Source organism: Cygnus olor, chromosome 1 (assembly GCF_009769625.2).
Source record: "Cygnus olor isolate bCygOlo1 chromosome 1, bCygOlo1.pri.v2, whole genome shotgun sequence".
NCBI lineage: Eukaryota > Metazoa > Chordata > Aves > Anseriformes > Anatidae > Cygnus > Cygnus olor.
In genome coordinates, this window is record NC_049169.1 from 54,358,332 (window position 1) to 54,384,607 (window position 26,276).

Below are 26,276 nucleotides of genomic sequence, written 5' to 3' on the forward strand. Positions count from 1 at the left end.
CAAAGTCTGACGATCCAGTCTCTTTTGATATTCCCCGACCCCCTGGCTGACAGCCTCACCTAAAAGACTGGCAAAAAGAGCTGTGCAAACAAACTGCCCTCTCCATCCCACAGGTAACCCAACCCTTCAGGACTGCAGAAGCAGAAACACAGAAAGGAGGGTGTGTGGAAATTCCTGTGCCTGGCTGGGGCCGAGGAGTGAATTCCGGTTTCCACTCTAGATGAAGTTCGTTACTGTTTCAGCTCAGGTTTTCCTCTCTGACCTTAGCACTGGCTCGAGAGAAAAAAGAAAGGGGAAGCCTGCTTTTGAATTGAGCTGAGGCAGCTGCAAATCCAAGGAGAACTACCATATTAGACCTTTGATTTATTTATTTTTCCTGGGGATTACTTTCCGGAGGGGCTGCATGTGCACGGGCAGGGTTGGGTCTCATCTCTTTTGACCTTTGTTTGGGTGTCGTCCCAGCCAAATCACGGTTAAGGTCTAGCTGAATTTTCTGGTCTGGTTCCAAGACGTTTTCCAAAGGATATAAACTAACCTATCAGGAAATATTACCTCTCGCTGTAACCCTCCCCAACCCCATTACAGTGTTTTAAATCTTCTGCTTTCAAACACCTCCCACGTATATTCTGCTTACTTGGGCCTAATTGCTTCACTTTCCTTTGCAAGGCAGTGCAGGTTGTGCATTAGATAAAGATATGACACTTATATTTAGCATTAATTGTAACTGTGCTTGTCCCATACATCTCTCTTGCCTATCCTTCCTGTGTAATTTCAGTCCCTAAATAGCCCATCTCATGCAATAGTTTTTGATAAACCTCCCAGTGGTGTTTTGCTTGTGACAAACTGCAACAGGCTCTTGTTATGCAACTTTGGGTGCTCAGGTCTTGGGGAATAAAATTCTGATGCCTTCCCCTTACCTTCTCTTTACATCTTGTTTCTTCCATGGGACCATATTATAAAAAAAGGATCATTTTTGCTATGAAACGGTTGAAAGCCTTTTTTTTTTTTTTTGGGGGGGGGTGGTGGGAAAAGGGAAGTATTCTCTAAAACAAACCAACCTGATTTACAAAAAGCTCCCTGGTCAACCAAACTACCTTTCAGCTGTTTTGATAAGAAGCGGGAACTGGTTGAAAATGAGTTTTGCAAAGAAAAGAGGGTAGCTTAAGGGATAGAAGATAGAAGAGAGTGTTTTCCATTTCTCAGTCCCAGCTACGGTTCAGCCTGAGGCGATGGGGCTTTGCCGTCTGGAGATGGAAGAGTAAATAAATGCCTGCGCTGTGGTCGTTATTAAATACTACTCCTTCCCTGTGCCGGCTGGCACCAAAGCAAGACTTGCAAAGGCTTGGTGCAGATTGCATCTCCCCATCTCTGTTCTCTTGGAGGTGGCATCCAAGCGACTGTGGGAAGAACATGACACACGGGGCTAGCCACACTCGGCTCGTCCTGGATCTGAAATTCCAGGGCTGCCAACGCAGCGTGGCACTGGGTGCATTAGTCACGTCCTGGTGTTGGCAGACTTAAAAAGTCTGAAACGAGGTGATTTCAGGGCGGAGAGGAAGAAGCGCTGGCATTCACCATTCTCCCTCCAGCGACCCAGAGAGCCGCAAGTGGCAGAGGGGAGGTGTGTCACCTCTGCAGCAGTGACAGGCTGCAATCTGGATGATGATGAAGAAATGCTTTCAGATGCTTCCTTTCTATCATATTACAGTGCCTCAGGGAGAAAACCTAGCTGCTGAATTGGAGAATTGCCGCAACTGAGTCAAGTGCTTCTGGCCTCCCACTCAGTCTTTCAGCTGTTGCTTCCATGGGAGAGTAAATAGGTAAAGAGTCCTCTGAACAGAGCAGAAAGGAGCAACTGTGTTTGTGGGCTTATTTCTTGCAGCAAGGTATTTGCTCACTGAGCACACAGAGAAAGGCCCGTAGCTGTTTTCCCTGGCTGCTCCCATTTACAGGGCAACCCTTTGAGGCAGTTTCCTGTAAGAAATAATGCTGACCCAGCCCTCTTGCTTAATCTTTCAACTTCCATAGACACAAGGGCTCAAAACTGGTTTCATTTCTGAACACAGCTGAGCTACGCTGAGGCGCCACGGACAGGTCATCTGTTGTGCCTCAGTTCCCTATCTGTAAAATGAGGGAAATACTGCTCTACTTCACAGGACTGCTACAAGGAAGATCTTAAAAAACAAAGCAAAAAATCCCACAACCAACCAAAACAAACCAAAAAACAACATCACCTACATTTCCTTTGGCCTGTCCTGCAAAGAGGGGAAATAGCCAGACAGCTATAAAGTCTAAGTGAGACAAACCCTGCCTGGAAGATTTCACAAAAGAAAATAGTGGGGAAGAAGCAAAGCAGTCCCTGAATAGGATGCTTAATTGCAGCTATAACGATGCAGCTCTCAAAACAGTGTGCTTTATAGACAAAGGAACACTGGCCATGGTGGCACGGGGACAGTAAGGCAGCAACAAGGCTGCAGCATCTTGTCCTTGCCCATGTCCTGGCTGCACATCAGTGTGCATTGTGACTGACTTTTTGGGAAGAAAACGCTCAGGTGAGAGCTGGAAGGGGAGAGGCAATGAGTACACCAAGGGGTGGCCAGGATGGGTGTCATGGTGCAGAGACAGGAGGGATGGCCATCCGCCAGCACAGCAAGGTGAGGTGGAAGATGAAGGCTAGATGGAGTTACACGCTGAAGGCAAGATGTTCAAAGGCTACGTGGTGGATAAGAAGGAGCTGGTGGAGGGAATATAAGAGACAAATGACATGTCCAAGAGTGAACAAATTAAATGAAAAGCTGCATAGACAGTGGAGGAAGGGAGAGCAGCAGGAAGCTGAGATGAGGCTCTGGAGTCCACAAAGTTTTAGCCATCCTGGGAGCTTAAAGAGCAAAAAAATGGAAAACAAACAAACAAACAAAAACCCTCCTGGTTTTTATAAGGAGGAGGAAAGAATAAAACTGTGAAGCTTATTGGATGCAGGGAGAATATTAGGCTAATTAATATTCATTAGAATATTAATGTATTATGCTATTAATAATTATTAGACCAATTTGAATTTGAAGTGGTCTCTTAACTACAAAAATAAACAAGCAGGAAGCAGACTGGTCCCCACAATAAAAGCAAAACTGCTTGAAGGGAACAGCACAGGAAAGAGAAGTGACTGCTCTGAAAGCAGGCGCAGAAGTGTGGGCTTAGACCTGTCAGTGGAACGAGCAGATTTGTGATTCATGAGCACAAAGAGAGATGCAGCTAAGTTTTAAGATGTGGCAGAATTGTGCTTATTGGGTTTGGAAGGTGCCCTTTATTGGTCAGCACATGTTGACCTCTGAGGCCTATTTAGCTTTAAAGTCTCCAGAGAGGGAATGCAAAGGAGATGAGCTGCTCTATCAGCAGCACCGGTAGCTCCAGGGGATGCCTCCCTCCTATTCACCTGCCAGGGTTTCCGTCCAGCAGACAAAAGGAGCCAACCAGACCTCCCTCATGAAGGGCTGTTTCCAGAGAGGTGCATCAAGAGTTGCAAAAGCAAAACGTTACAGGAAGTTGCATTTGGAATCTACCATTTAATTATTTTGCCTTATAAATCCAGAACTAATGGCATTAAAAAAAGGTACCAGGTGACATCCCCTGCCTCTGTTCTGGCTTGCTGTTACTGTGGACAAAGCACCCTTCATCAGCTCTGACCCTGCACAGCAGCACATAGCCCAGGCTAAAATGATGCCCCAGGTAGCACCGCATCCTCGCAGCCCCAAAAGGAGTGACTGGCACAGCCCCTACTCATGATGCAGGAGATGCTCCTACCTTGGACATCAGCAGGGACAAGTTTCTAAGCCAGCCAGCCTGAGGCTTGGTCCTGACACAGGGACAGTGACCCAGGCTGTCCCTCCTGGGTCTGCAGGCACCTGAATTCACATAGAGAATTTTGTATTTTCAGATCAGCAGTGGCAGAAATATCTGGTTTTGAATTCTCCCCAAGTAAAACCTAAATGCATAATGCACTTATGTTCCTCCAGTGACAGTTTTTAGATCCATTTATTTTGCAACTCAATTAATCAAGGTTTTGCTGCTCATTCTAAAATACGTGGCATCTCTCTTAGGAAGGTTTACAGATTTCAGTCTTAAAGGTTTAAAAATAATCAAATGGATTCTGAGCTAATCCAGATTCGTAAAGCATTCTTATTGTTAATATCTTAACACTTAGGTCATCATATTTAAATTTCTTTCTTCAAAGGGATACCTTTCAGACAGATGTCCCCCACACCCCAGTCTTTTCTGAGGCTGCAGAAGGTTATCATGCTGGCACCCTCATGCAAAATGCATAGGAGGAAGGGAGGGAGGAGCTTTAGCAGAAATAAGCCACAGCTCTGAGCTTATCCATAGTGTTTTTTTTCCCCCCACTTTTCTCCTGAGGATGGAGAACCCCCAGACCTGTTTTTTGGTGTTTGTTTAACCTATCCCCCTTACCTACTCTTTTCTATTTGCCATGTCATCCTTTAGCGGGATCTTTCAAAAACCTTCCCCCAGGAAGGACTATGGGGCATTTTTCCTTTAACTCTTCCAGCCAGGCTGGCTAAGCAGCATGTTTCTGCTTGTCAGACCCCCCCCCCCCACCTTCTCCCTCCCCACCTTCCTGTCTTTATTTCCTTCTGCTGGAGAGGCAGCTGCAGCCCCTGGGGAAGTGCGCAGCCTGTGGCAGATCCCCATCCCTCCAGGAGCACCTCTGCTCTGACAGGCAGGATGACAGAGTCCAGTCTTCATGGCCCTACGTCCACTCTGCTGAGGCTGCCAATTAGTAGAGGAAGCACTGATTGGATTTCCACCCCCCACCCCACGTTTGCCCCATGCTGACAATTGACCTAAGCCACAGCGAGGCAGGAAACGCAATTAGACAGCGGATGATCTTGGGAAGGGCTGCAACTAATGGCTTAGCATTTTGCATTTTTTTTTCCACAAATATTTAATTTATCCTTCTACTATTCCTGCAAAAAGCATACGGGATGTAGCATATGGGATGTAGGGGGGGCAGCCTGACATTTTGGATGGGAAATGGATATGCTCCTGCTCTGCATGCTCAGCGCGTGAATGCCTTCTGGGCTGATGTGGCCATATACTGCCGTGGGACTCCACAGCAGTGCAGGTAAGCTACTTTTATGAACACTGACCTGCCAAATTAGTTAGGTCAGGAGATTCCCCGCCTTCATCTGCTCAATGGCCTGCCAGTCCCTTTTGTTCTGAGCTCATCTGTATTTGGAAGGTAAATACAAGTTACGCCCATGGTGACCTTTAGAACTAGAAGCCTTTACAGTTTGCATAACACTGCAGATGTATATGCCATGATAATAAATAAGCTAGGGCAATTATGGAGTAAATCCTTGCCCCAGAGAGATGCCCAGATACGGATGAATGGTGGAGCACACTGCCAAACGTAAAGCACGGCTCAGCCAGAGAGGAGCGTCCTGGAAGCAGACAGGGTTTTTGCAAGAGGAGGGAAGAAAGCCTAGCCAACACGAACAGGCTGCAAGGGCAAGCTGAAAGAGATCAGAAAGTCAGAGGAGGTGAGAAAGACAGTAAAGGAGGTGATTAAAACATGCATGAGGGTAATGGCCCAAAGGCTGGGGTTGTAGGAGATGATAAGAAACGCTGTGTTGGCAGAAATGTAATCATGGAAGAGGAAGGGGAGCTTGAAGTTTAACATACACGGCTCTGCAGTCATCCTGCTGTGCTACCTTTGGCACATCACTGCAGCCTTCACCTACCTTCCCTCCTCCACTTTTTAAGTCTCAGCTCATTGACTTACATTTTTTTATTATTATTTTGGCGTAGGACTGTCATTACTACAGGCATGTGAAGTGCCCACTGCAACCAGGCTCTGAACTCAGCTGGTGCCTCCCTAACATGAAAGTCAGCGAAATCCAATGGCAGATGAAAAGCTGTTGGACTCGCAAGAAGGCTTGGGCGCAGGCGAGGCACCTCTGTTAACAGAGACCGACAGCCTCTGATGTGGGGATGAAGAAAAAACAGATGCTGAAGAGGAGAGGGCAACACCAGTCACCAGGAGCACAACCTGTTCTTCGCAGGGGCATAGGAGAAAGAGCAATGAAGAGAGAGAAAGAAATACTAAAGCCATGGTGCGTGGGTGGAGGTGGGGAAGAGAGGAGCAATGGTTCAGTGGAGAAGGCAGGTGCTATTTTAGTCAGACTGGGCTAATTTCAGCTCTGATGTAACTCCATTTACGTCAATTTTAGTCAGTTGAATTACACAAAAGATTAATTTGGGTCAGAATACTGAGGTGAGGGTGAGTCAGCTAAAAATAAATTTTGGGGTGCGAGGAAGAGATGTGAAACGAGGACTAGGTGAAGAAGAGGAGCCATCCAGGATCTGGAGAGAGATTTCTGAAGAGACGAGAGGGGGAGAGAAAGAAGGAGCAAAGGGAAACCAGCTGCAGGACCCCGCAGAGATGTTGGCCGATGGTTTTCATTCCAACCCAGCCCGGTTTGCAAAAAAAGGCTGTCCTGAGGTCTGCAGTGTGGTGGCTATTTACCCTGTTGTCCTTCTCATGGCCCACCTGCCCTTGCCACTCCTCCGGGCAGCCTACACACCCACGTGCCACACTCACTGAGAGATTGAGCTTTGGTTTTATTTTCTGTGTTTAATCAGAAAACATTCTGGGTTAGACCTGAAATAGACTTTGGATCAGGGTTTCACAGGGCTGCGGTGGCAGCTGCATTTAGCAGGGCAAATGGGTCTGATTCACTCCCTGTACAGCTTCACTGGAGTCGGTGGAAATTAATTTGTTCCATTAATTCTCCAGGGACGGCATGAAAGCCAAATGAAACCAGACAGGGCCATTCTCAGCCTGACAAAAGCATCCCTACCTTAGCTCTCACCAGCCTACCCCTGTAATGCATGGAAAAAGTGTCTAAAGTACTTGACACCATCTTAAGGTTTGCAAAGAAGTGCCTCTTGACAAAGCATAGGAAATAAGAGAATGATGCCATTACACTTAATGATATGAAAACAAAAAAATAATTAAGTGCATCTCTTCCGTCCCTCCTTTCCACTCCACTCTTTTTCTTTCCCTGCATATGCTTTCCATCAATTGTTTGTGATGCCTCTTAAACTGGTGTTTACTTTCCATAACTCTGTGTACTGAGATAATTTAACATCATGAACTCTTGAAGTTTCTTTTCTCTCCCCTGTCCTCATTTCCCCTAGCTTTTATTTTCCCATTCAGTTTGTGCATTGTTGTTCTTTGAGATCATGATCTTTAATTGTATTTTATTTTCGTTCCCTTCCTCTGTAGCTTGGCCCTATTTTTATTCCTCTGTTTTGTTCTCCCCTATTCAGCATCAGCTTTAGTTAGGAGGAGAAGGGGGCTGGTAGCATATAAAGATTAACCATCTCTTTGACACCTACCCAGGCTCAGCTCCCCCAGCTTCCCACCTTCCACAAATACTTGGTACTGCACAAGAAATAAATACGCAAAGCACTCTCGTCTCATGTTCAATCACCATAATAAACACAAACTCTCTTCTACAACATTCAATCATTATATTTAGTCTTAATATCACGCTTTTCATCTGCAAACACCCACACATGCATTGGTTAATTTGTCCTTACAACAGCCTTGCAAGGTAGGTAATTACGTGTTATTATCTCCATTTTACACATAAGGAAACTCCAGGAGAAATTATGAAACTCCTAACAAGCGCACATACCCACAGATCTAAACAGGTACTAACTACAACTTCTACAAACACACACATACACACAGTAGTCTACCTACACATTAGCCTACACTGAAAACAAGGGACCAGCGAGCTCGCTGTATGATGGGAGAGAGGCACCAAACATATTGCATCCACCAGAAGGGAAATGAGATTGTCCTGGGCAGAGGAGAGGTGCAGGAACCAACTCTGAGCTCTCTGCAGCATGCTCTGTAGTTTCTGGGCAACACTCATGGACTTCCCTTCCCTGCAGATGAGCAAACGCACGAGGTGAACTCCTCCTTGTCCCCACGTACTTCTTCTGAAGCACCATCGAGGCTCGATTTCATACTTGCAGTTTCACCGCTGGTGACTGCCCTCACTCTATCAACACTTGTTTCTGACAAGAAGTTGGGAAAACCCAGTCATGCACAACCCCCAAGCGAGCTCCTGACCTATTTGAATGCTAATTACCTCCTAGCGCTCTACCCTACTAGTTCTGCTGCCTATCAAGATGTCACCACGGGAAGAAAGCAGACCTTCTGGACCAGAGGCGGCCACGGATGCTAAACCGTAGCAATACGGAAGGAACATCAGTGGGAAAGCCAGGGAGCTAAAATGAAGACATGAGCAATTAACTTTGCTCCAGGATGTCAGCAGGCTGTGCCGGAGTGCCCTGCGTGCCGCAGCAGCCCCGTGCCGCAGGGCCTGGATGCTCCGTTCTGGCCCCAAGCGCTGCTCCCCTGCAGCAGCCCTGGTGCAGAAGAGGCTCCAGCATCACTGCAGTGCTCAGAGGGTCCTTTTCGGAGGTTCAGATCCTCAAGCAAGGATTCCCACATACACAAGGGAGGCCCACTGTAACTAATGGGCATTAGAGGCCATTAATATAAGTAATTTTGTGGGTAAATAAAGAGCTCTGTAAGGATTCACCTCAAGGTCTGTGTGCAGTTTGGGACACGACAATATAAGAGGGACATAAAACTACTAGAGAGTGTCCAAAGGGAGGCTACAAAGATGGCGAAGGGTCTGGAGGGCAAGACGTATGAGGAGCGGCTGAGGTCCCTTGGTTTGTGCAGCCTGGAGCAGAGCAGGCTGAGGGGAGGCCTCATGGCGGCCTGCAGCTCCCTCACGAGGGGAGCAGAGGGGCAGGCGCTGAGCTCTGCTCTCTGGGGACAGCGACAGGACCCAAGGGAATGGCATGGGGCTAGAACAGAGGAGGGTCAGGCTGGGTGTTAGGAACAGCTTCTCCACCCAGAACATGGTCGGGCAGTGGTCACAGTACCGAGCCTGCTGGAGTTCAAGAATAGGGGTGTTTAAGGAAAGGTTGGACATGGTGCTTAGCAACATGGTTTAGTAGGTGATACTGGTGGTAGGGGGACAGTTGGACAAGATCATCTTGGAGGTCTTTTCCAACCTTAATGATTCTATGATTCGGGACTTTGTGACTCCCCATTTCATTGTCATCTATTCAGAGTGGCGCTCAGACTCGTGGGCTTGGGAGTCATGGTTCAACAGACACCGTCCTCTTCCCCCTTTGTTGGTCCAGCTGTCTTATTTCCTGAACCAGCCACATCATCTCTCAGCATAGCTACGTCCAGGCAATGATTTGAAAGCCATCTTCCTTTCACCCCTTGTGTTTTGGGGGGGAATGGGGACAAAGCTGTAGGATAAAGATTGCCAAGTTCAACGTAAAGTGCTTGTTCCATAAAAACTAACACAAGGCCCCATGTCTTCCCTATATCAATAAACACGTTAACTATTTTTTCTGTACCAGATTTTCTTAAAATCTCTTACCATTTTTAGCTTTTCCAGCCAGGGTTGTGTCCCTGATGTATTCATTTTTTCCTGTCAGTTTTCTTTATTTTGTAATTTCTGCTTTAGAACAACTGCAGTCTCTCCCTCTTTTTTTTTTTTCTTTCCCCTAGCTGGCATATGTTACTTTTTTATTTCTAATTGCTGCCTGAGCTCTGCCACTGATCCAGCACAGGCTGCTGCTTCCTAAAATACAGACATTGATGCCAAAGCTGAAACCTCACAGCGTTCTGCCAGACTTGCTGACTTTGGATCCCCTCATCACAGGGGGCCTCTCAGCTCCATCCCTTATTAATTGCAATCAATCTTCCATACCACAGCAACGACCCAAACTTTTGGACCAGTTCCTGACCCGACTGTCCATGTGCTGTGCCAACAGGGAGGGAAGGTCTGCCCTGTCTTATAAACTACAAGTTGACAAGGTGAGGCAAAATATTAATTCCAGATTAAAAAATAAAAAATGTGGTCCCACATAGATTGGTGACCTCTGCTTTGAGGACTCTCCTTTCCTCAGTGTTCTTTATCCCTGGGTAAAGGATCTGACTACTAGCAGAGCATGGTAAGGCCATGCCAGACTCACCACACCTGGACTGGCTGGCCATGCCTCTGCATGGCTGGAGGGGTCCAGCCACCATCTGTGTCCACTGGGCTTGGGGAAGCCACACTACTTTGCATGAACAACTCTCAAAACAGACTTCAAGTCAGGGAGGGAAATAATTTACAGGTGTAGCGTGTGCTGAGATGTTCAGATGAGACAAAAACACCTGCTGCTTTGGCCCATCACAGTAACTGATCCTGCCTCAATGCTTCCTTGTGCTGCTCCTGTCTACTTGCCTGTATCCACCTCTTATCATGAGCTGGAAGCTGCAGGAACTCTGCGACCAGGACACAGTGCCAGCCCCAGGGGCTCTTGGTTGGATTTAGCGTCCCCAAGTGCTTATGGCAACTTGTGAATAATACTAACAAATACTATAACAATACAAACAACATTTAAAAAAATAAATACAGAATCATAAAGGTTGGAAAAGACCTCCAAGGTCATCTGGTCAAACCATCCAACTGTAATGGAAAGCAGATGTACACACTGGTGTGGGAGAAGGTGATGGCAAAGTGTAGGAACAATGCCGAATGAATTTCAGGATCGTAATGAAGCATTTGAGCTGGGAATGCAGGACAAAGGAATTAGAAGCTGTGATGATGAAGGCAAGTGCTTCCAGCTAATGTGGGAGTGCAAAGGGAGACAGTGGCAGGATGCAAATAGGAGGCTGTTGTGATCGCAGTGCTGAGCCAGCCAAGCCTTGTTTATACCAGCAGCACACATCCTACAAGAAAGAGCTTTGCACCCACGCTCGAAGTAACAGGATGCTCAACATAAATTTGAATTTTGCATGAACAAAAGACAGCTGCATTAAAAATGGGTTAGTCAGTCTTGGTTAATGGTTTTTGAACACGTGTCTTCTATATGCTAGGCTTCAACCTCATTGGGCACTGTATTCCTCAACATGATAGCTCTTCTTTATGTGAGACAGTCGTTTATCTGCATTTAGAACACAGTCATTCTTCACTGACTCTGCTGTGAGGTTTGTCACTCTGCACGAGGTGGGCAAACTCCAGAGTCCTCAACTTCCACTGCACGGACTGCATGCACCCATGCAGGATGCTTGGCTTGACCGCTTACTGCGAAACAGTCATGCCACAGTCACCAGCTTGGGTTATTTACTGAGCTGCTCTAGCTCTAAGCTAGCCAGCTGTTTTTCCAAAATGACGCGTTTTCCCTATGCAGGCAAGGTGGGGAAAAAGAAACCACCATTGCAGCAGCTTTGTCAATAAGCTGGAGGCTGCAAAAATAAGGAAGGTAGAAACAATAAAGCGTAATGTTATGAGTACGTTGAGGAGAGTTTTGGAGCTGTGGTCAGCTTTGTCTGAGTCATGAGAAAAGAAAACCATGTGGCTTTGACCATATTAGACTGCCTTACCCAGGTAAATATAAAGATTCTTTAAATAGACGAAAGATTATAATTACAATTTCAAAGAGGAGTAAATCACTACCCACACCCTTTGCCTCCCTACCTGAAGATCTTATCAAATTAAATTACAATCTCTTTCTAGAATAACGAGGTAGAAACTTAACCATTAAAAATCAAAATAGCTCCATGGGCTTAAAATGTACAACAGTGACTTACTCAGCCAAAGCTCAGTGCCACAAACTGTTTGGATATCCTCCTCCTCCTCTTCCTCCTCCCAGTCACACTCAAACCTGCGTGTGCCACAGCCACACGCTCACACTAAAACAGACTGCTGTTCAGTAGCAACTTCCTCTAGACCTAGGGAAGCCAGCTTCTCAGAAAAACAGGCTTCATATTTAAACATTTGTTGTAAGGACAATAAACAACACCAACCTTTTGTTAGCAATGGTATCTCTCATCAGAGTTGTTGGCTTTCAATTCCCTAACAGAGCCAGAGGCTTCAGAAGACGGAAGAGACAGGCATGGCCATGTTGTCCAGCTTCCTATAACCATAACTGTTCAAGTGGTCATGTATGTTCTCTGTTAAATAGGCATGCTTTATTTTCAGTCAGAATTTGTCTAAAGTACAAATCACCCATCTCTGTATCTTGAAGCCTTACCTGTTATTTTTGGACTCCTAAATTCAAGATGTTTACCACTGCTGTTCCAGCACACATTCTGCTGTGTAAGTGCTTGTGAAACGCCTGCCCTCTTCGAGTCATGCACATTTTAAATGAGAACCAGCAGCTATCATTTGGGTCAGCTGATGCTGAAGATTTAAGCTTGTAAGCACTGGTGTGCTCTCCAACCTGATAAACACGACTGATAGCTGCACCCCACCCAGAGAGAGAGGAGCATCAGCAACAAGTGGCACTAATTTAGCTGGTTCACAGGGCAGCGAGATGCCTCTTTCTATTATTCTTTTTTTTTCTTCTGAAAACTGTTGTGCACATTCCTTTCCCCACCAGAGCTCGCACTGATAATAACTTGAATGATTGAGAGCTTTACTAGTGTGAACATGTTAGGATTTTTTTTTTCCTACTTTAATTTGCAGTCCAAGAAATAGCAAACTCACAGCTTTGCTGTTTGAATGAAAAGCTTTTACATGAGCTTCCACAGAGGAGGCGTAGGACATACTATTTGCAGCAGATCCAAGATCTTTCCCCCTTTCCCACTCCCCCCGTGTCTCCTAACCAAGCTTTAAAGAGAGGATTCCCTGTTCATGCAAAGGCATCGTGCCAACCTCAGAGCCATGTCAGTTTTCGTTTTGCTGAGCCTGCAGCCTAGGATGAGGTGATTTAATCGCACCTGCTGCCAGCAGCGGGAGGCTTTGCCTTCCCCTTTCCTCTCCTGGCTGCATGTTCCCACCGTGCTCCTTGCGCTGGCTCTGGGCCTCGCTGGCTGAGCTGACTTCACTCGGTCACCCAGCAGAAAACAAGTGGTTCCTTCTGTGCAGGGTGGCTGTTAGGTTGACTCACCGGGGCTGACAAAATCACAGCCATTGTTTTTACCAGACCATCTCCATCTGATAACAGGCAAACAGCTGCCATCACAATGGCAAGCTCAGATAAACAGATACGGGAGGACAGAGAGCTGGCTTGCTGCTGCCACACGCCTTGTATTCGCACCTCTGCCAAGCGAGGCAAAAAGCTGCTAGTTCAGAACGAGCTGTCGGCAATGCACATACAGTCCCCTCAGATGAATATAACCCTATAAGGGGGCAGAGCATGGGGCAGGTCCCCCACCTCTTGGTGGTGGTAACAAACCTGCAAGAAATATTACTTTTTCCTACAAATTTAGAACAGATCAACTGATGTGACTGCAAATGACCTCTAGATCCATAGAGATGGTGCCTCTTTTCTTTTACTTTTACTTTCCTTTTCTTTATCCACGGTTGGACATCACAGGATGGTTTCCTAGGGGCGCCTCTTAAACAGCGACTGGAGCTGCTGCCATGCTCTCAGGACGCTGTCACAGTTTTATAGCTTTAAGTGCATGATGGTAGACTCAAGTCCTAAACTGCCTTTTTTTTTTTTTTTTTTTCCTCCACAGATTTGTGCTCATTTTTATTTGAACAGACTTGCCATGGCAATATCTTTCATAACTCTTGGTGGAAATGAGCCTGGTTGGACTAGCAGGGAGAAGCTGCAAGATATCTAGACATCTTTTAATTTGTTTGTTTCTTCTTCCTCCCTTTGTTACCTCTGCTAATTTTCTTTTGGCATGTCTACAAGGATCCCTGCATACCTGCCATTTGTAAAATTTTGCATTTTCATGTTAGCAGACTGGACACCCGCCAAGCATCCCTCTCTCTTGCACAGTGACAGCAGACAATGTGCTTTGAATTTTCCCTCTGCGCAAAGGTCGGTGAACTTTTCATACTCACTCGCCTGTTTCCCCGCTGTCCTGCACCTCACAGATAAGTCCTCGGCTGTTTTTGACTGTCAGTTCTGCTTATGTAAGGAACATCTTCTGTGTCTGATGCAAATTAAGGCTCCTGAATTCTGTCACAGAAAATCTGCCTCTAAAAATTGGAGAAATTGGTGATGCTCTGCCCTCTTCCTCAGGGCCATTAAAGGCTTTATCACACACTCACTTCACGCTTCCCCACTGAAATGCAAAGCTTTCAGCAGCAAAGAGTGGCTGGGTGTCAGGAGTTCTTCAGTCCACGTGTACATTTAAACCAGTAGATCTTACTGCCTGGATCATCTAGGGAACGCTAACGGTTTCAACTGATCTCTGTAGGGTTTCATTTAAAAGCAGCTAAGCCAATTGCTTTGAACAGGTATTTTAAATGAGGCATCTGGTGGACTTTCTGGTGCATCGAGGGACAGCGGGGTGACGGGCTGCAGCTGCAGAGAGGTGCAGGGAGGCTTCCTGGCCATGTTAGGCAGGGACAGGCAGCAGCCCTGGGCAGCCTTGGAGGGAACAGCATTACCAAATACTTCTCACACCTACTCTGGTGCAACCCAGGCTCCTTGGCAGAGAGCTGTGGAAGTGGAGCAAGAGTCTGAGCACAATCCTAGGCCAGATGGCCGCATCTCTGTCTTGTCAGACATCCTTATTGTCCCTGTGATGTGGCATGGATACAACTGCAGATCTGCTGCTTCCCACTCAGGGTAGAGCTCGCCCCTCACCTTGGCACTGGACTACAGCTGCTGGGGCACTGCTGTCCCAGTTGATACCACATTGCTGTTCCAGGCTGATTTCTCCCAGCCACATGGTTTTGGCTGCTGGATCTGCTGCTGCTGCATTCTTTGGTTGCTCTTCATGAGGGCTGAAGGCAAAATGGCTTTCCCAGAGCCTGCAGCATCAGCGTCCCATTTGGGAGGAAGGATGAGAGGTGCTGCTGCACAGAAATGGTGACAAACAGGTGTCTGTGGTGAAAAGCTCCGAATTTCCTGCACAGCCCGTTGAAATTGAGAACTTTTCATTAAAAAGACAGACAAAAAACAAAACAAAAAACAACAACAAACAAACAAAAAACACACAAAGCAAAGCCAACAATCGAGGAACTTGTTGTATTAATGCCTTTGCATGCCTGGTGCAGGGGAACTGGCCTAGTAGGCCCACCCCGGGCAGATTTGTGTTGGTGCTGAGGATCCTCTCCCTGGTGCTCTTACGTTGTCAGCAGCCATATGGGAACCAGGCACGTGCCCGTTCAGCGCTCCAGTGAGCGCAGCCACTGGGATAAGCAGGTACACCAGGACAGAGACATCTCTGTTCTGTGATACAGAAAAGCGTCTGGACAGCTTTCTCATGAAAAGAGATTTCCATTTACTGTTTTTCGCTCAGCCGTATTAATCACAGAGACTTTTATAAACAAAATATGGATCTGTGGCAGAATGTAGGCGAAAAGTTCATTCTGACAGGAGAAAGCACAGCTCAGCTGTGCTCATGAAACTGTTATTTTTCCATGTGCAGTCCAGCTTCCTCTGTTTCATTTGGTATAATAATGTTTGCCTTCCCACATATGATTCCTACTTTTATCTCTGTTTACCATCTCTTTTCTCATGAAATATCTTTCTTGCCTAAGAGAAATACCAGCAAAACACTTCTCTGGGTTCCTCTTTAATCCTTCCCTTTTTTTTCGGTTTCCCAGTGGGGTCTCAGGCTGTGTTCTGGAGGGTTAGTTCTTTGCCAAACATTGACAAATGCCTGGAAAGCTCAGTGCACCACACCATCATCTTAAGGCCTACCATCTTCAGTTGCTGACACGTTTGTTGTGCAGAATCTGAAGCTTTCATAGCATAGCTGTGAGCGAAGCACCACAATGTTAACAAGGACTGTGTTATTAAAACCAGCTGGAAGAAGAAACAGGAAGGTTGGAGTGATACAGGGGTGGAGGAGAGGAATGTGTCTCTCTTGTTAATTGACCTGACCTATGGGAGATTTCATTTTGTGGGAAGACTCCAGCAGAAGATGGGGCATGGAGAACTCCTCCACCCTGTGGGTACAGCGTCTTCCACCTCAGCAAAATTGTCCCCTTTCCCAACACCTCTCCTTGTCACCAGGGGCTCCGTTGACTTGGGAAGGGCCACAGTTCTCTGTGCTGTTGTTTTGCTGTGAGGAAAACAACTTATGCTGTGGGAGGGTACAAAAATGCAGCCTGACTCCTGTGCCTTCCAGCTGCTGGCACGCACCGTACCTGCAGGTAGCACTGCCTCTGCTCCCCAGGACAAAAGTGACACTGGGACTCACAGACCAAGGCTTGGCCGCAGCTGTGCAAGGTAGCGCAGGACATGGCACCAGTCTTGTTATCACAAATGCCATGAAACCTATGCTGCCTAGTAATTTTGGTGTCATCAGGTGCTGCCTGTAATGGGAAACCATGATTTAGCTGTGGTCCTGATGTGCTGTCTATAATTAGCATGCAGCCCTTTAATGCTAGTTACCTTAAGTATTAATTCCTTAAACATCAATTAAAAAAAATCACGTGGAAATTTACCTCTTCCTCAGAAGAATCATGACTTAACTTGGGGGTACTTACAATGAACTACTTAGGCTTGCTTAATTAGTCAATCTCTGTAAAGGGGTTTCAAATGTGTGAAAAAGCTATCAGACTGCTAAGTGCATTATCTTCAATTAATTTTGTGCAACTACATCTTCACTACCAAGAGGGTCTTTAGAGTGCCGAGGAAATGAAAAGGAGGCATTACTTCCAATTTAAAAAGTAACTAGTAAAAAAAAAAAAAGAATTAATTGAAAGATGATTTGACATAGTGGGAATAATGGTGAACGCACCATTTTTTTTTCTGTTTCAGCCAGACACCTCCCACCAGACCAGGTTGTTCATAGCCCCATCTAACCTGGCCTTGAACACCTCCAGGGATGGGGCATCCACATTTTCTCTGGGCAACCTGTGCCAGAGCCTCTCCACCCTCAGAGTAAAGATTTTCATCCTCATATCTAATCTAAAACTACCCTCTTTTAGTTTAAAGCCATTACCCCTTGTCCCATCGCCACACTCCCTGACAAAGAGTCCCTCCCCAGCTTTCCTGTCGGCCCCTTTAGGCACTGGATGGCCGCTCCCTGTGGCCTTCTCTTCTCCAGGCTGAACAACCCCAACTCCCTCAGCCTGTCTTTGTAGGAGAGGTGCTCCAGACACCTGATCATCCTCATGGCCCTCCTCTGGACCCACTACAATAGGTCTATGTCTTTCCTATGCTGGGGGCCCCAGAGCTGAACGTAGCACTCCAGGCGGGGTCTCACAAGAGCAGAAGGGGACACTCACCTCCCTTGCCCTGCTGGCCACGCTTCTGTTTATGCAACTCAGGATACGGTTGGCTTTTGGGCTCTAGGCGCACACTGCAAGCTCACGTTGAGCTTCTCATCAACCAACACCCCCAAGATCCTTCTCCTCAGGGCTGCTTTCAATCCATTCTCCCCCCAGCCTGTATTTTGCTTGGGATTGCCCAGCTGCAGGACCTTGCACTTGGCCTTGTAGAACCTCAAGAGGTTCGCACAGGCCCACCTCTCAGGCCTGTCCAGGTCCCTCTGGATGGCGTCTCTTCTCTCCAGCGTGTCAACTGCTTCACACAGCTTGGTGTCATGAGCAAACTTGCTGAGGGTGCACCCAATCCCACTGTCCATGTCATCGATGAAGATGTTAAATAGTGCAGGTCCCAATACTGACCCTTAAGGAATGCCAGTTGTCACTGAGCTACATTTGGACATCAAGCCACTGACTGCAACTCTTTGAGTGCAACCATCCAGCCAATTCCTTACCCACCGAGTGGTCCATCTGTCAAATCCATGTCTCACTGGTCTAGAGACAAGGATGTCATGCGGGAAAACAAGGATATTGTGCGGGAATGAAAGAATCATCATTCATATCCCTCCTCTGCTTTGACTGCTTTCTTTTTTTCTTTCCTTCCACCTTTCCTGTGGACTTACTCCTCTCCCTCATTGAATATTAGACCTCTCTCTTCCAAATTTGACATTAGCTTAGTAAAAAAAAAAAAAAGGAAAAAGTTAAAAAAGAATGAATCAAAACAAAACACTTCAAAATTGTGGAGTCACAGAGGTTACACCCCCACATCAACCCACTATATAATGTAGCTTGTTCCAAACAAAGCCACATGGAGTTTACTCCTCTTTAAAGGTGAGATGCTAAAGGCCCAGAACAGAGCCTCTGCAAGAGTAACAGGGCCAAGTCCAGCTCAGGAAGTCTTATGGTGTCTCCCCATTTCCTGAGCCACCCGTGTAGCCAATGGAGATTAGCTCTTAATGTGTTTTTCAAAGTTTTCTATTCTATTTAGGGGCTTATATGCCTTGTTAATTATTCTCATTTTACTTCAACCGTTAATAATCTGCTTTTGGTGGAGTTCTCTCAAATCCTTGACAATGGGTCCTTTCTGCTAATACTCTCTCTAGCTGGCAGCTTTATTTAGGCCAGCTACATTGAATTGGACTGCACCAAGAACCTATTTCCTGGATTTTTTTCTCCCACTAGGACTAACAAAAGATAAGAACATTTTTCTTGCTGAGTCTGATTTGGTTTTAGAGTCTTTTCACTCACCTTTACTTTCTTTCCCAAGAATGATAATTCATCACTTCCTTGCTGACTGCTGAGGTTCCACATGTTGTGAAAAATTCGGGCAGCTTGTTTAATATAAACTTGCATGAGCGGTGGCTAGGCAGCAGTATCTCTTTCTCGGGGTTTGGATCATTTTAATGTGCATTTGCTGTATATTTGTATCACATCTTGGCATTCACTCAGCAATGATTTGAAATCCTATTCATTTACCTTATTTCATCTAAAAGAAACTGGAACAGAGAATAGACTGTTCAATGGCCACAACTTTATTGTCTGCACACTGTAAAGTCACAGCTCAACAAGTCGCATGATGCATTCCACTGGCAAGTCAGAGTTGTATACCCAGTGATCCTGAACACCCCACCTTCTCAGGGAAAGAACTTCTGGCACGAAACAGAAAAACCTCTTATCCTCAACCCCTCCCCAACTCAGTTTTAGAAAGGTATCAGTAAGGGATATCCACTGTTGTTATTCAATCCAGGGGATATTCAGTTAGTTGAAGGACCTGACCTGCTCTAACTAGGATGTCAAATAGGATGTTTAGGTACCTTGGAAAGCAGATTGAAAACAGGACAAGTTGCTGTTATAGGGCGCAGACAGAAGTGCAGGAGAGCAGGACTATCTGAAGAAGCTATGAAATTAGCTTCTCACCCTCCTGTATCTTCACCACTTGGTTGTTTGTACAAAAGCTTACAGGACCCCGTCCCTTCATCTGGTATATCCACACATTCCATGCCCACAGGAAGTACTACAGGTGCAAGCCAAAAACTATTTAGAAAAGTCAAGGTTGCCTTGCACCTCAGCCTAAGGACCCCTTACTTTCCATCCCTACCTGAAGGATTAATGTAATTACCCATCATCATTTAACTCACCTGGGCATTAGTCCTGCCTCTGAAAGAAAGGTGAAACAGAGCCTGAAGGTACTATGAGTGCAACCAGATCTAAAAGAAAGGGGTAGTACTACCTAAAGATTGAAGCCTGACTTGTCTGAGGTGCACTTCCACAAAACAAACCTAATTGCAGGAAGTTATCAATACTTAGCCAAAGTAATAACAGGTCAGGAAGGATCCAGCAAGGTCTCAGTAAACAGTCCAGGATTCTTACTCCCTTCCCCTTTATGGATGTAAAAAACAGGGGAAAAAATTCCCACCCTCTTCAAAGGGTTCTGTTTCTTACCAATATTTCAGAAGATCAATTCCCAATAAATTAAGACAAAACCAAAAACACCATATGTCCTGGGGGCAAGGGAAGGTTCACTCCCTCTCTGTCCCTGTCATGTCAGAAGAGCAGCTCTGATACGGCCCTCTGGGGCATACCATGCCCTCACAGGAGCACCGGTGTGACATAGTTGGCAGGGAAGAGACCTAGTTCCCCACGCAGACGTCCTTTCCACCATGATGGGTTGGAGCTGTCTAGAACCTCTACGATATCTCCACTGCGGAAGCCCAGCTCGTCGTGTTCCACAGCATCAAAGTCGTACAAGGCACGGACCCATAGCGTTCGCTGGGAAGGAGATAGAAACAGGCAGGGAAAAAGGAATCACATGCTTGATCCAGACCCACTGGTGAGCTCAGGCTCACTCACAAAGTCCCAGATGGCTATTGCATTGAGCTCATGCTAAGTTCCCTCTTCTAATAATTCTGCATGTTAACTAAGACTGATCTTGAGAACAGTCTTGGAACTACGCTCATGTAGATTCAAGCAGATTCAACCACATTCAAGCAGCTGTGATAGAGTCTTGAGACTCAGAAACATCTTCTAAGATGTATCTCAACAGGCGAAACACACTATTCCTCGTGCAACCTCTGTGCAGGTAGCATTGCCTAGACTGCTTGCCATTGACAAGGGACCCACTGAGTTGGGCCTTGCAAGTACATCACTCACAGGTGTCTGCTGGTGCAGGGGGTCTGTGTGTCTCCGTTGCATAGCTGCTGCACTTCCTTGGCCATGATTCCTTAGTCCATGCAGCCCTTCTTTCCTGTCCAGGCTCCCTCCATATCTATCCTAGAAAGACAACAGCAAGAGAAAATTCATGAATATACTGAGGTGTAAGAATGAGGGGCTTTAAGAGTCATTGGTGGTCAGGGTCCAAGCCTCATACAAATCATCTTAAAAGTCAGCTTCCAGTACAGTCCCTGTGCTGCAGTCCTGGAAGCAATGTCTGTCATGGAAGAGGTCACTTTAGACTGTTCTATTTTGGATTTTTCTTCTTAGAAGTTGGAAGTTGACTGTTCTCAGCTGTGTTCCACATCTGCTGAGGGGCCAGTGGCTTTTTTGGCTTCTGGGAGTTTTGGAGAAAACCTGAGACTATTATGTCACAGGTGAAAAGCCAGCTCAACAAGGGGAGTTTTGCCTTTCTGGAGTTATTATGACCCAGTCTCCCTACTTTACTTTTTCTTTGGGCTGCCCCACACTGTAAAGAGCAGGGAACAGGCCTTCAAATCCAGTAGCTCAATTAACGAATGAGGAAAGAGAAAAAAAATTTCATAGAAAAAATTGCATATGACTGCACATCTGAAGTCATATCAATACAAATCATCCAGGGAGCAAGTTCTCTTTTGTCTGCACAACCAAGGAGTGCTGAGCGTCTTCAGCTCTTCAGGCCTTTACATGTACCGAAGTTGTTTATACTTTTTTTTTTTTTTTTTTACAATAACAGTCTGACAGAATCTGTTATCATGTTAGCTCAGGTTGCAGCAGTACTTCAATGACACAAGATCTGATCAGTTGTATCAACAGAGGGGAGGAAGAACAGCTTGTGTTTGCTGTGAGCAGCTATTGTTTTCTCCCTCTTGCTGCTGATTTTCTTGCACCTACTCCTCTACACGCTCCCTTGGTGTCACTTACACCTTTGTCTGTCTGAAAGGTCCCTGAGACTGGGGCACAATTTGCACCTCAGCTGTCCCTGCCTAGATGTGACTGAACTCAATTTGGCTTTGCAACTGCAAGATTTACTGCATGGACACTTCACACCTCTGAGTCTTTCTGCTCTGTAACGAATGTGACTCAGGCATAGACAGTGCTCCAAAGAGTGCAGGTCCTCAGCTTTGTCAGAGGTTGTGTTATTCCGCCATCAGTCCCCTGACAGGCAATGCTACTTGTCTGATGAGAGAACAGCCATTCCATGATTGTCCCTGGCCATGTGATACAGGAGTTCCGACATCTTAAGGAATGTGGCTTTGGATTTCTTCCCTTCATCAAGACAAGTCCTCTCCTTGGCTGATGCTACACTGCCTCTGCCAAGAGACATGAGACAACCCCAGTGTCATGGATTTGGCTGAGATAATTTTCTTTGTAGATGCTCACATGATGCTGTGTTTGGGATTTTTGGGAAAATTATTTCCCCCCTAATTAATCAGGAAGAACTTTGAAGACATCACCAAGGACTGCTGTTGTCCTCTCCATTCCTATGCCAGCAAGAGAGCAAAGAAACATCATACATCAGGGGTGCAACGTGATGAAAGGGAATACAAAGGGCCCAGAACAGGAGGAGGAATGTTTTGGAGGAAGCCAGGGTTTGCTAGGGTTACCATAGTCATTTCTAATCCCTGATGTGTTTTGTGGTTCAGACTGTCAGTGGAATAAGACAGAGAAGAAACAGGCAGCAAGGTTTGACTTGTTCTACAGACTCGAGAGGAGTTCCTGAAACTACCTATTTGTGTGTGCAAGATCTGGGAGTGTTTTTCCGAACTGTCACAAGACACTACCCTTGCTTTCCATTTTTTGGGGTGGAGCTCAGTACTCTTAGGTTCCCAGTGAAAGGGTTACAGTGTGCTGATTTCTTTTTTTTTTTTGCTGGTTTGTCATTAAGTCCCAAAGATTACAGAACTAAATAAAAACTGTCATTTGTTTCAGCCCAAAAGATCTGCCCAGGCGAATGCCATCATTGCTGCTACTTCCATATGAAGATATAACTGACTCTGCCTCCTAAAGCAGACTCAGAGTGGCAGATTTTGATAAAGTGACTGTTCACTTGCTACCAAGCAATCAAAGCCAATGTTTCATGTGCCCAGGCTTCATGTGACCTCTTTCCTGGTAATACCTGTTGCTGGTGCAGTACAGGGACTGGATGATCCACGTATCTCCTGGATATAGAAGAATGAGCTTCTGCAGATGCTCCACCCAGATGGAGTGCTTCCCATCCCATCCGTTCCAGACTCCCACCACGCCTTTCCTGATGGAAGAAAGATCCCAAAAGTGAGGTCAGGTTTTGCTTCCCACCACAACCCTGACTGAAGCTTAGCAATCATTACCTACTGATCATTATCATGATCCTTCACCTTGGAGGCTCTTCCAAAAGTATGCTCCTGCCCCTCTGAACAGAAGGACAAATAAAGAATCCCATATTTTAGATCTTCTCCATCCCCGATTCGAAAAGTGGGTAGTAAAAGGTGATGCTGGGCTGGAAATGTGATCACTGATGTCAGGACCAGCATAGGAGGCAAAATCTTTTTGGAAATACTGCCCTTATCCTTCATTTGTCTCTGCACTAAAATCCGTATATTACTATCATTTTATCATATGGTTGTAGCATCTAGAAATTCTAATTGTGAACTGAAACCCCACTGTGATGAGCGCTAAACATACCCTGCTGAGCCTATCACCATAACAAATATACAGAGCATTTGCCAAAGCAAACTTGACTCCTGTTCTTTCATTTGCCTGTCTGCATCTTGGAGCAAATGCTGTTCCCTTTCTCTCCCTGCTCAGAGTCAGCCCAAACAGGTTGTCTTACTGATAGATATACATGCATTCAGTCTTTCTTTCTCCTTCCCCAAACTATTATTTGCTGTGATCTGTTTCTCATAGGTCCCATAGTGTCTATTTTACATCCCACTAATGCATTTTTCAAGTGCTGAACAAGCGGTCTAGAAAGAGACAACAACACAAGCCCTTCCTTCAGACTGAAAAAGAAATCCTCTCTTTATTGGAGCCAGTAAGAATGACCCACATGTAGCTTGTAGCACTCTCCTGCTTCAGTGAGCAAGTTGTGCACTTTCTGCCTTGCCTCTACCTGTACATCCTGGTAATTTAATACCAGAATCCGTTTCCCAGTAAAGCAGGACTTTGGTTACTGCAGTGACCAGGTGCGTTCACTCCCACTATTGTGTGCGCAATGCATAGCAGGCTTTACTATGTCATTTGCTTGTTCTCCTGGCACAAAACCAGGCATTCATTGGACTGGGATTTCCCTGCCTTCTTAAACATCTACTACGTCCTTCCTGAATGCACAGCTTGTTCCCAGATCTGCTATGTTCCCAGATCTGCCCCCTACCAGCCACTGCGCCAGGTTCTGCCTTGGGTTCCTCCACATCCCTTACTACACTCACTAAGTAACAGGAGACAGATGATTCTTCTCAGCACAGAAACTTTCCACTGAAATAACAGCTGCACTCTGTGTACATTCAAGGACGCTAGGAAAACCAGACTCAAATTCTTCTCAGACACAGCCTAACAGCAAACTTTGTACCAGACCTTATGAAATCTAGGCGTTTCATAAGGCATGACCTGCTTCCCTCGGTTGTGCAAGGCATCTTAGGATTTCAGCTCTGAGGCCTCAGCACAGCTTTAGCAAAGCACCTCTGTGCAGATTTGCAGCATTTTCTATCACAATCCAAAACAAAATCAGAAAATTCTGCTCAAATTAACTAGAAATCTATGTTGCAGGGCCCACCAGCACAGTGATATGATTGGGTTTCCAAGGACAGATCTCCCTCCTAGATATTCTTGTAAGCTAAATTCCTTCAGAAAAAGGGTTTCTCCCTGAGGAACTCCTAAGGATAGTTTGTGTTTACCTTCTCTTCTCGTTCGTCCCTCAGGAAGATCTGCTTCTGCCTGGAGATGGAAGTTGTCTTGTAGTAGTCTACCAGCTTGTTTAGCGAGTAGAATTTCTCTGTCCACAAGTAGTAGTTACCCTTTGAATCCCTCATCACTTTGAAGTGTTGCACATCATCTTCATGCCTGAATCCAGTTGAAAAAGTAAGAGATCACCAACTGGCTTGCACCTTCGTCTTCTTAGAAGAAGTCTTTTCCCGAAGGGAACCCTGACAGTTCTTTCTGACACTTGGCCAAATCTAGACTTCTGGAAAGTAAACCAGTGGTAGCCCTTATGTGTACTGGACCTAGATGTGGCTCTGTATTTCAAATGACACATCAATTTACAAACGTGGAATGTCGAAGGGCTGGCCAGTCACAGGTGCTATCAGAACAAAGCATAGGGTTTTAAAGCCTCTCATTTGAAATAAAGGCCAGAGGAGCTTTGAGGTCCGCAAATATCTAATAGCTTTATTCTGTACTATGTATGAGACACAAAGGTACAGTTGTAGTCTACCCTGAACTGGAAGGGATGACTTAAACAAGCATCTGATACACAGAAATAGGTGGCCACAGCAGAGTTAGTGTTCCTGGCAAAATGTTTTCCTGCATTCCCCCCAGATAATTTTTGAACTCTCTGAATCAGAAACTTCACAATGCTTAGAAAAGGCATTGCCAATCACTACTTTAATTTAAAACCAATTATTGATTGAACATTGATTAACTGAAAATCAGAAAACCAACCATCGTTTAACAGCTCTGCTTTGAAGCTCTGAGAATACACTAAGATAGGCTGAGATACACTAAGTGGCTGAAATGAAGGTGGGCTGCTAGTAAAAAGAAAAAAAAAAGGCTATTCTAATCCAATGGCTGTTTTATTGATCTGTGGGAAATAAGCTAATAATGTAATTCTGGTGCTAGTGGAATTCTTGGCTATAGCAAATGGCACTGTCAAGAAAATAAAACAAATGGAAGGCACACTTTTTGCACTGTGGAAGATGTCCTGTGAACCACCTTGCTTTGCTGCAGCTCCTTCAGAGAAGCAAGTCGCCAGGGGATGCAGCTTTGAAATGGGGAATTCACTGTGTCACTTGAAAGACAGAAACATTTGGGAATCAGATGCCTAATTCATTCTCATTCATGTGACACAGCAGCACTGCCAGTGACTGGCAGCATGCAAACTTCCTGAGAGGCAATGTCACATTAAGACTCCTGTCATTAGGAAGCCAGACCATTAGAAGAGACCACTTATGGAAGAGACCATTAACCAGGAAAAGGGACAGGAAAACAGTGTGCCGAGCAGATACCTGACAGAGATGGAGAAGTCACCATGAGAGTTCTGACTGGCCCGGACAATGAAGGAACCAACTCCTTTGCTCATGAGGATGCTCTCGGCTTCGTGGCGGGATATCCTCTCATCAAACCATCTGTCAAGTGGGAAAAATCATGGAGACAAGAATAAAGAAGGTGAATTAAATTAAGGAATAGAAAAACTGAAGATAAGGAGAACATGAATAAGCAGGATGGAAGAAAGACAAAACAAAATAATCAGAGGATCCCACATGTCTACTCCTACTGGCCATGTGGAGGCAGACCATTTTCTCTGAGCTGTAAAAGCATGTGCATGCAAAGAGAACCACGTAAGCTTTGGCCTGCTAAGTAACACTCAGCTGAAAGTGTAATTACAGGCACAGTAGAGTAAGGTGTTAGTCAAGGAAATTTAAAATTACAAATGTGTATATATATATGTACATATACGCACAATTCTCAGACATACATCAAATTGCTCTTGGTAAACTGATTGAAAATTACTGGACTGTGATGGATATATTGCAAGGGACAAATATAAATTTTAACAGAAGCAAGGCATGAAAGTTTCAGTACTAATAAATTAGCTTTTGC

At 45.6% G+C, this 26,276-nt stretch overlaps 1 protein-coding gene across 8 annotated transcripts in view; it reads right to left on the reverse strand.

Annotated features, from left to right (window-relative positions):
* Positions 1 to 18,805: 18,805 nt before the first annotated feature.
* Positions 18,806 to 26,276, reverse strand: part of GRAP2 (GRB2 related adaptor protein 2) — a 104,257-nt gene continuing 96,786 nt past the window's right edge. For all 8 annotated transcript variants that reach the window (XM_040558970.1, XM_040558960.1, XM_040558979.1 and 5 more), the window contains 5 exons: positions 25,682 to 25,801; positions 24,356 to 24,521; positions 22,603 to 22,734; positions 20,445 to 20,564; positions 18,806 to 20,063 (listed from right to left, as the gene is read on the reverse strand). In XM_040558970.1, the coding sequence (XP_040414904.1) occupies positions 19,884 to 20,063; positions 20,445 to 20,564; positions 22,603 to 22,734; positions 24,356 to 24,521; positions 25,682 to 25,801 (718 nt within the window). In that variant the 3' untranslated portion in view covers positions 18,806 to 19,883. The remainder of the gene's footprint in view (positions 20,064 to 20,444; positions 20,565 to 22,602; positions 22,735 to 24,355; positions 24,522 to 25,681; positions 25,802 to 26,276) is intronic.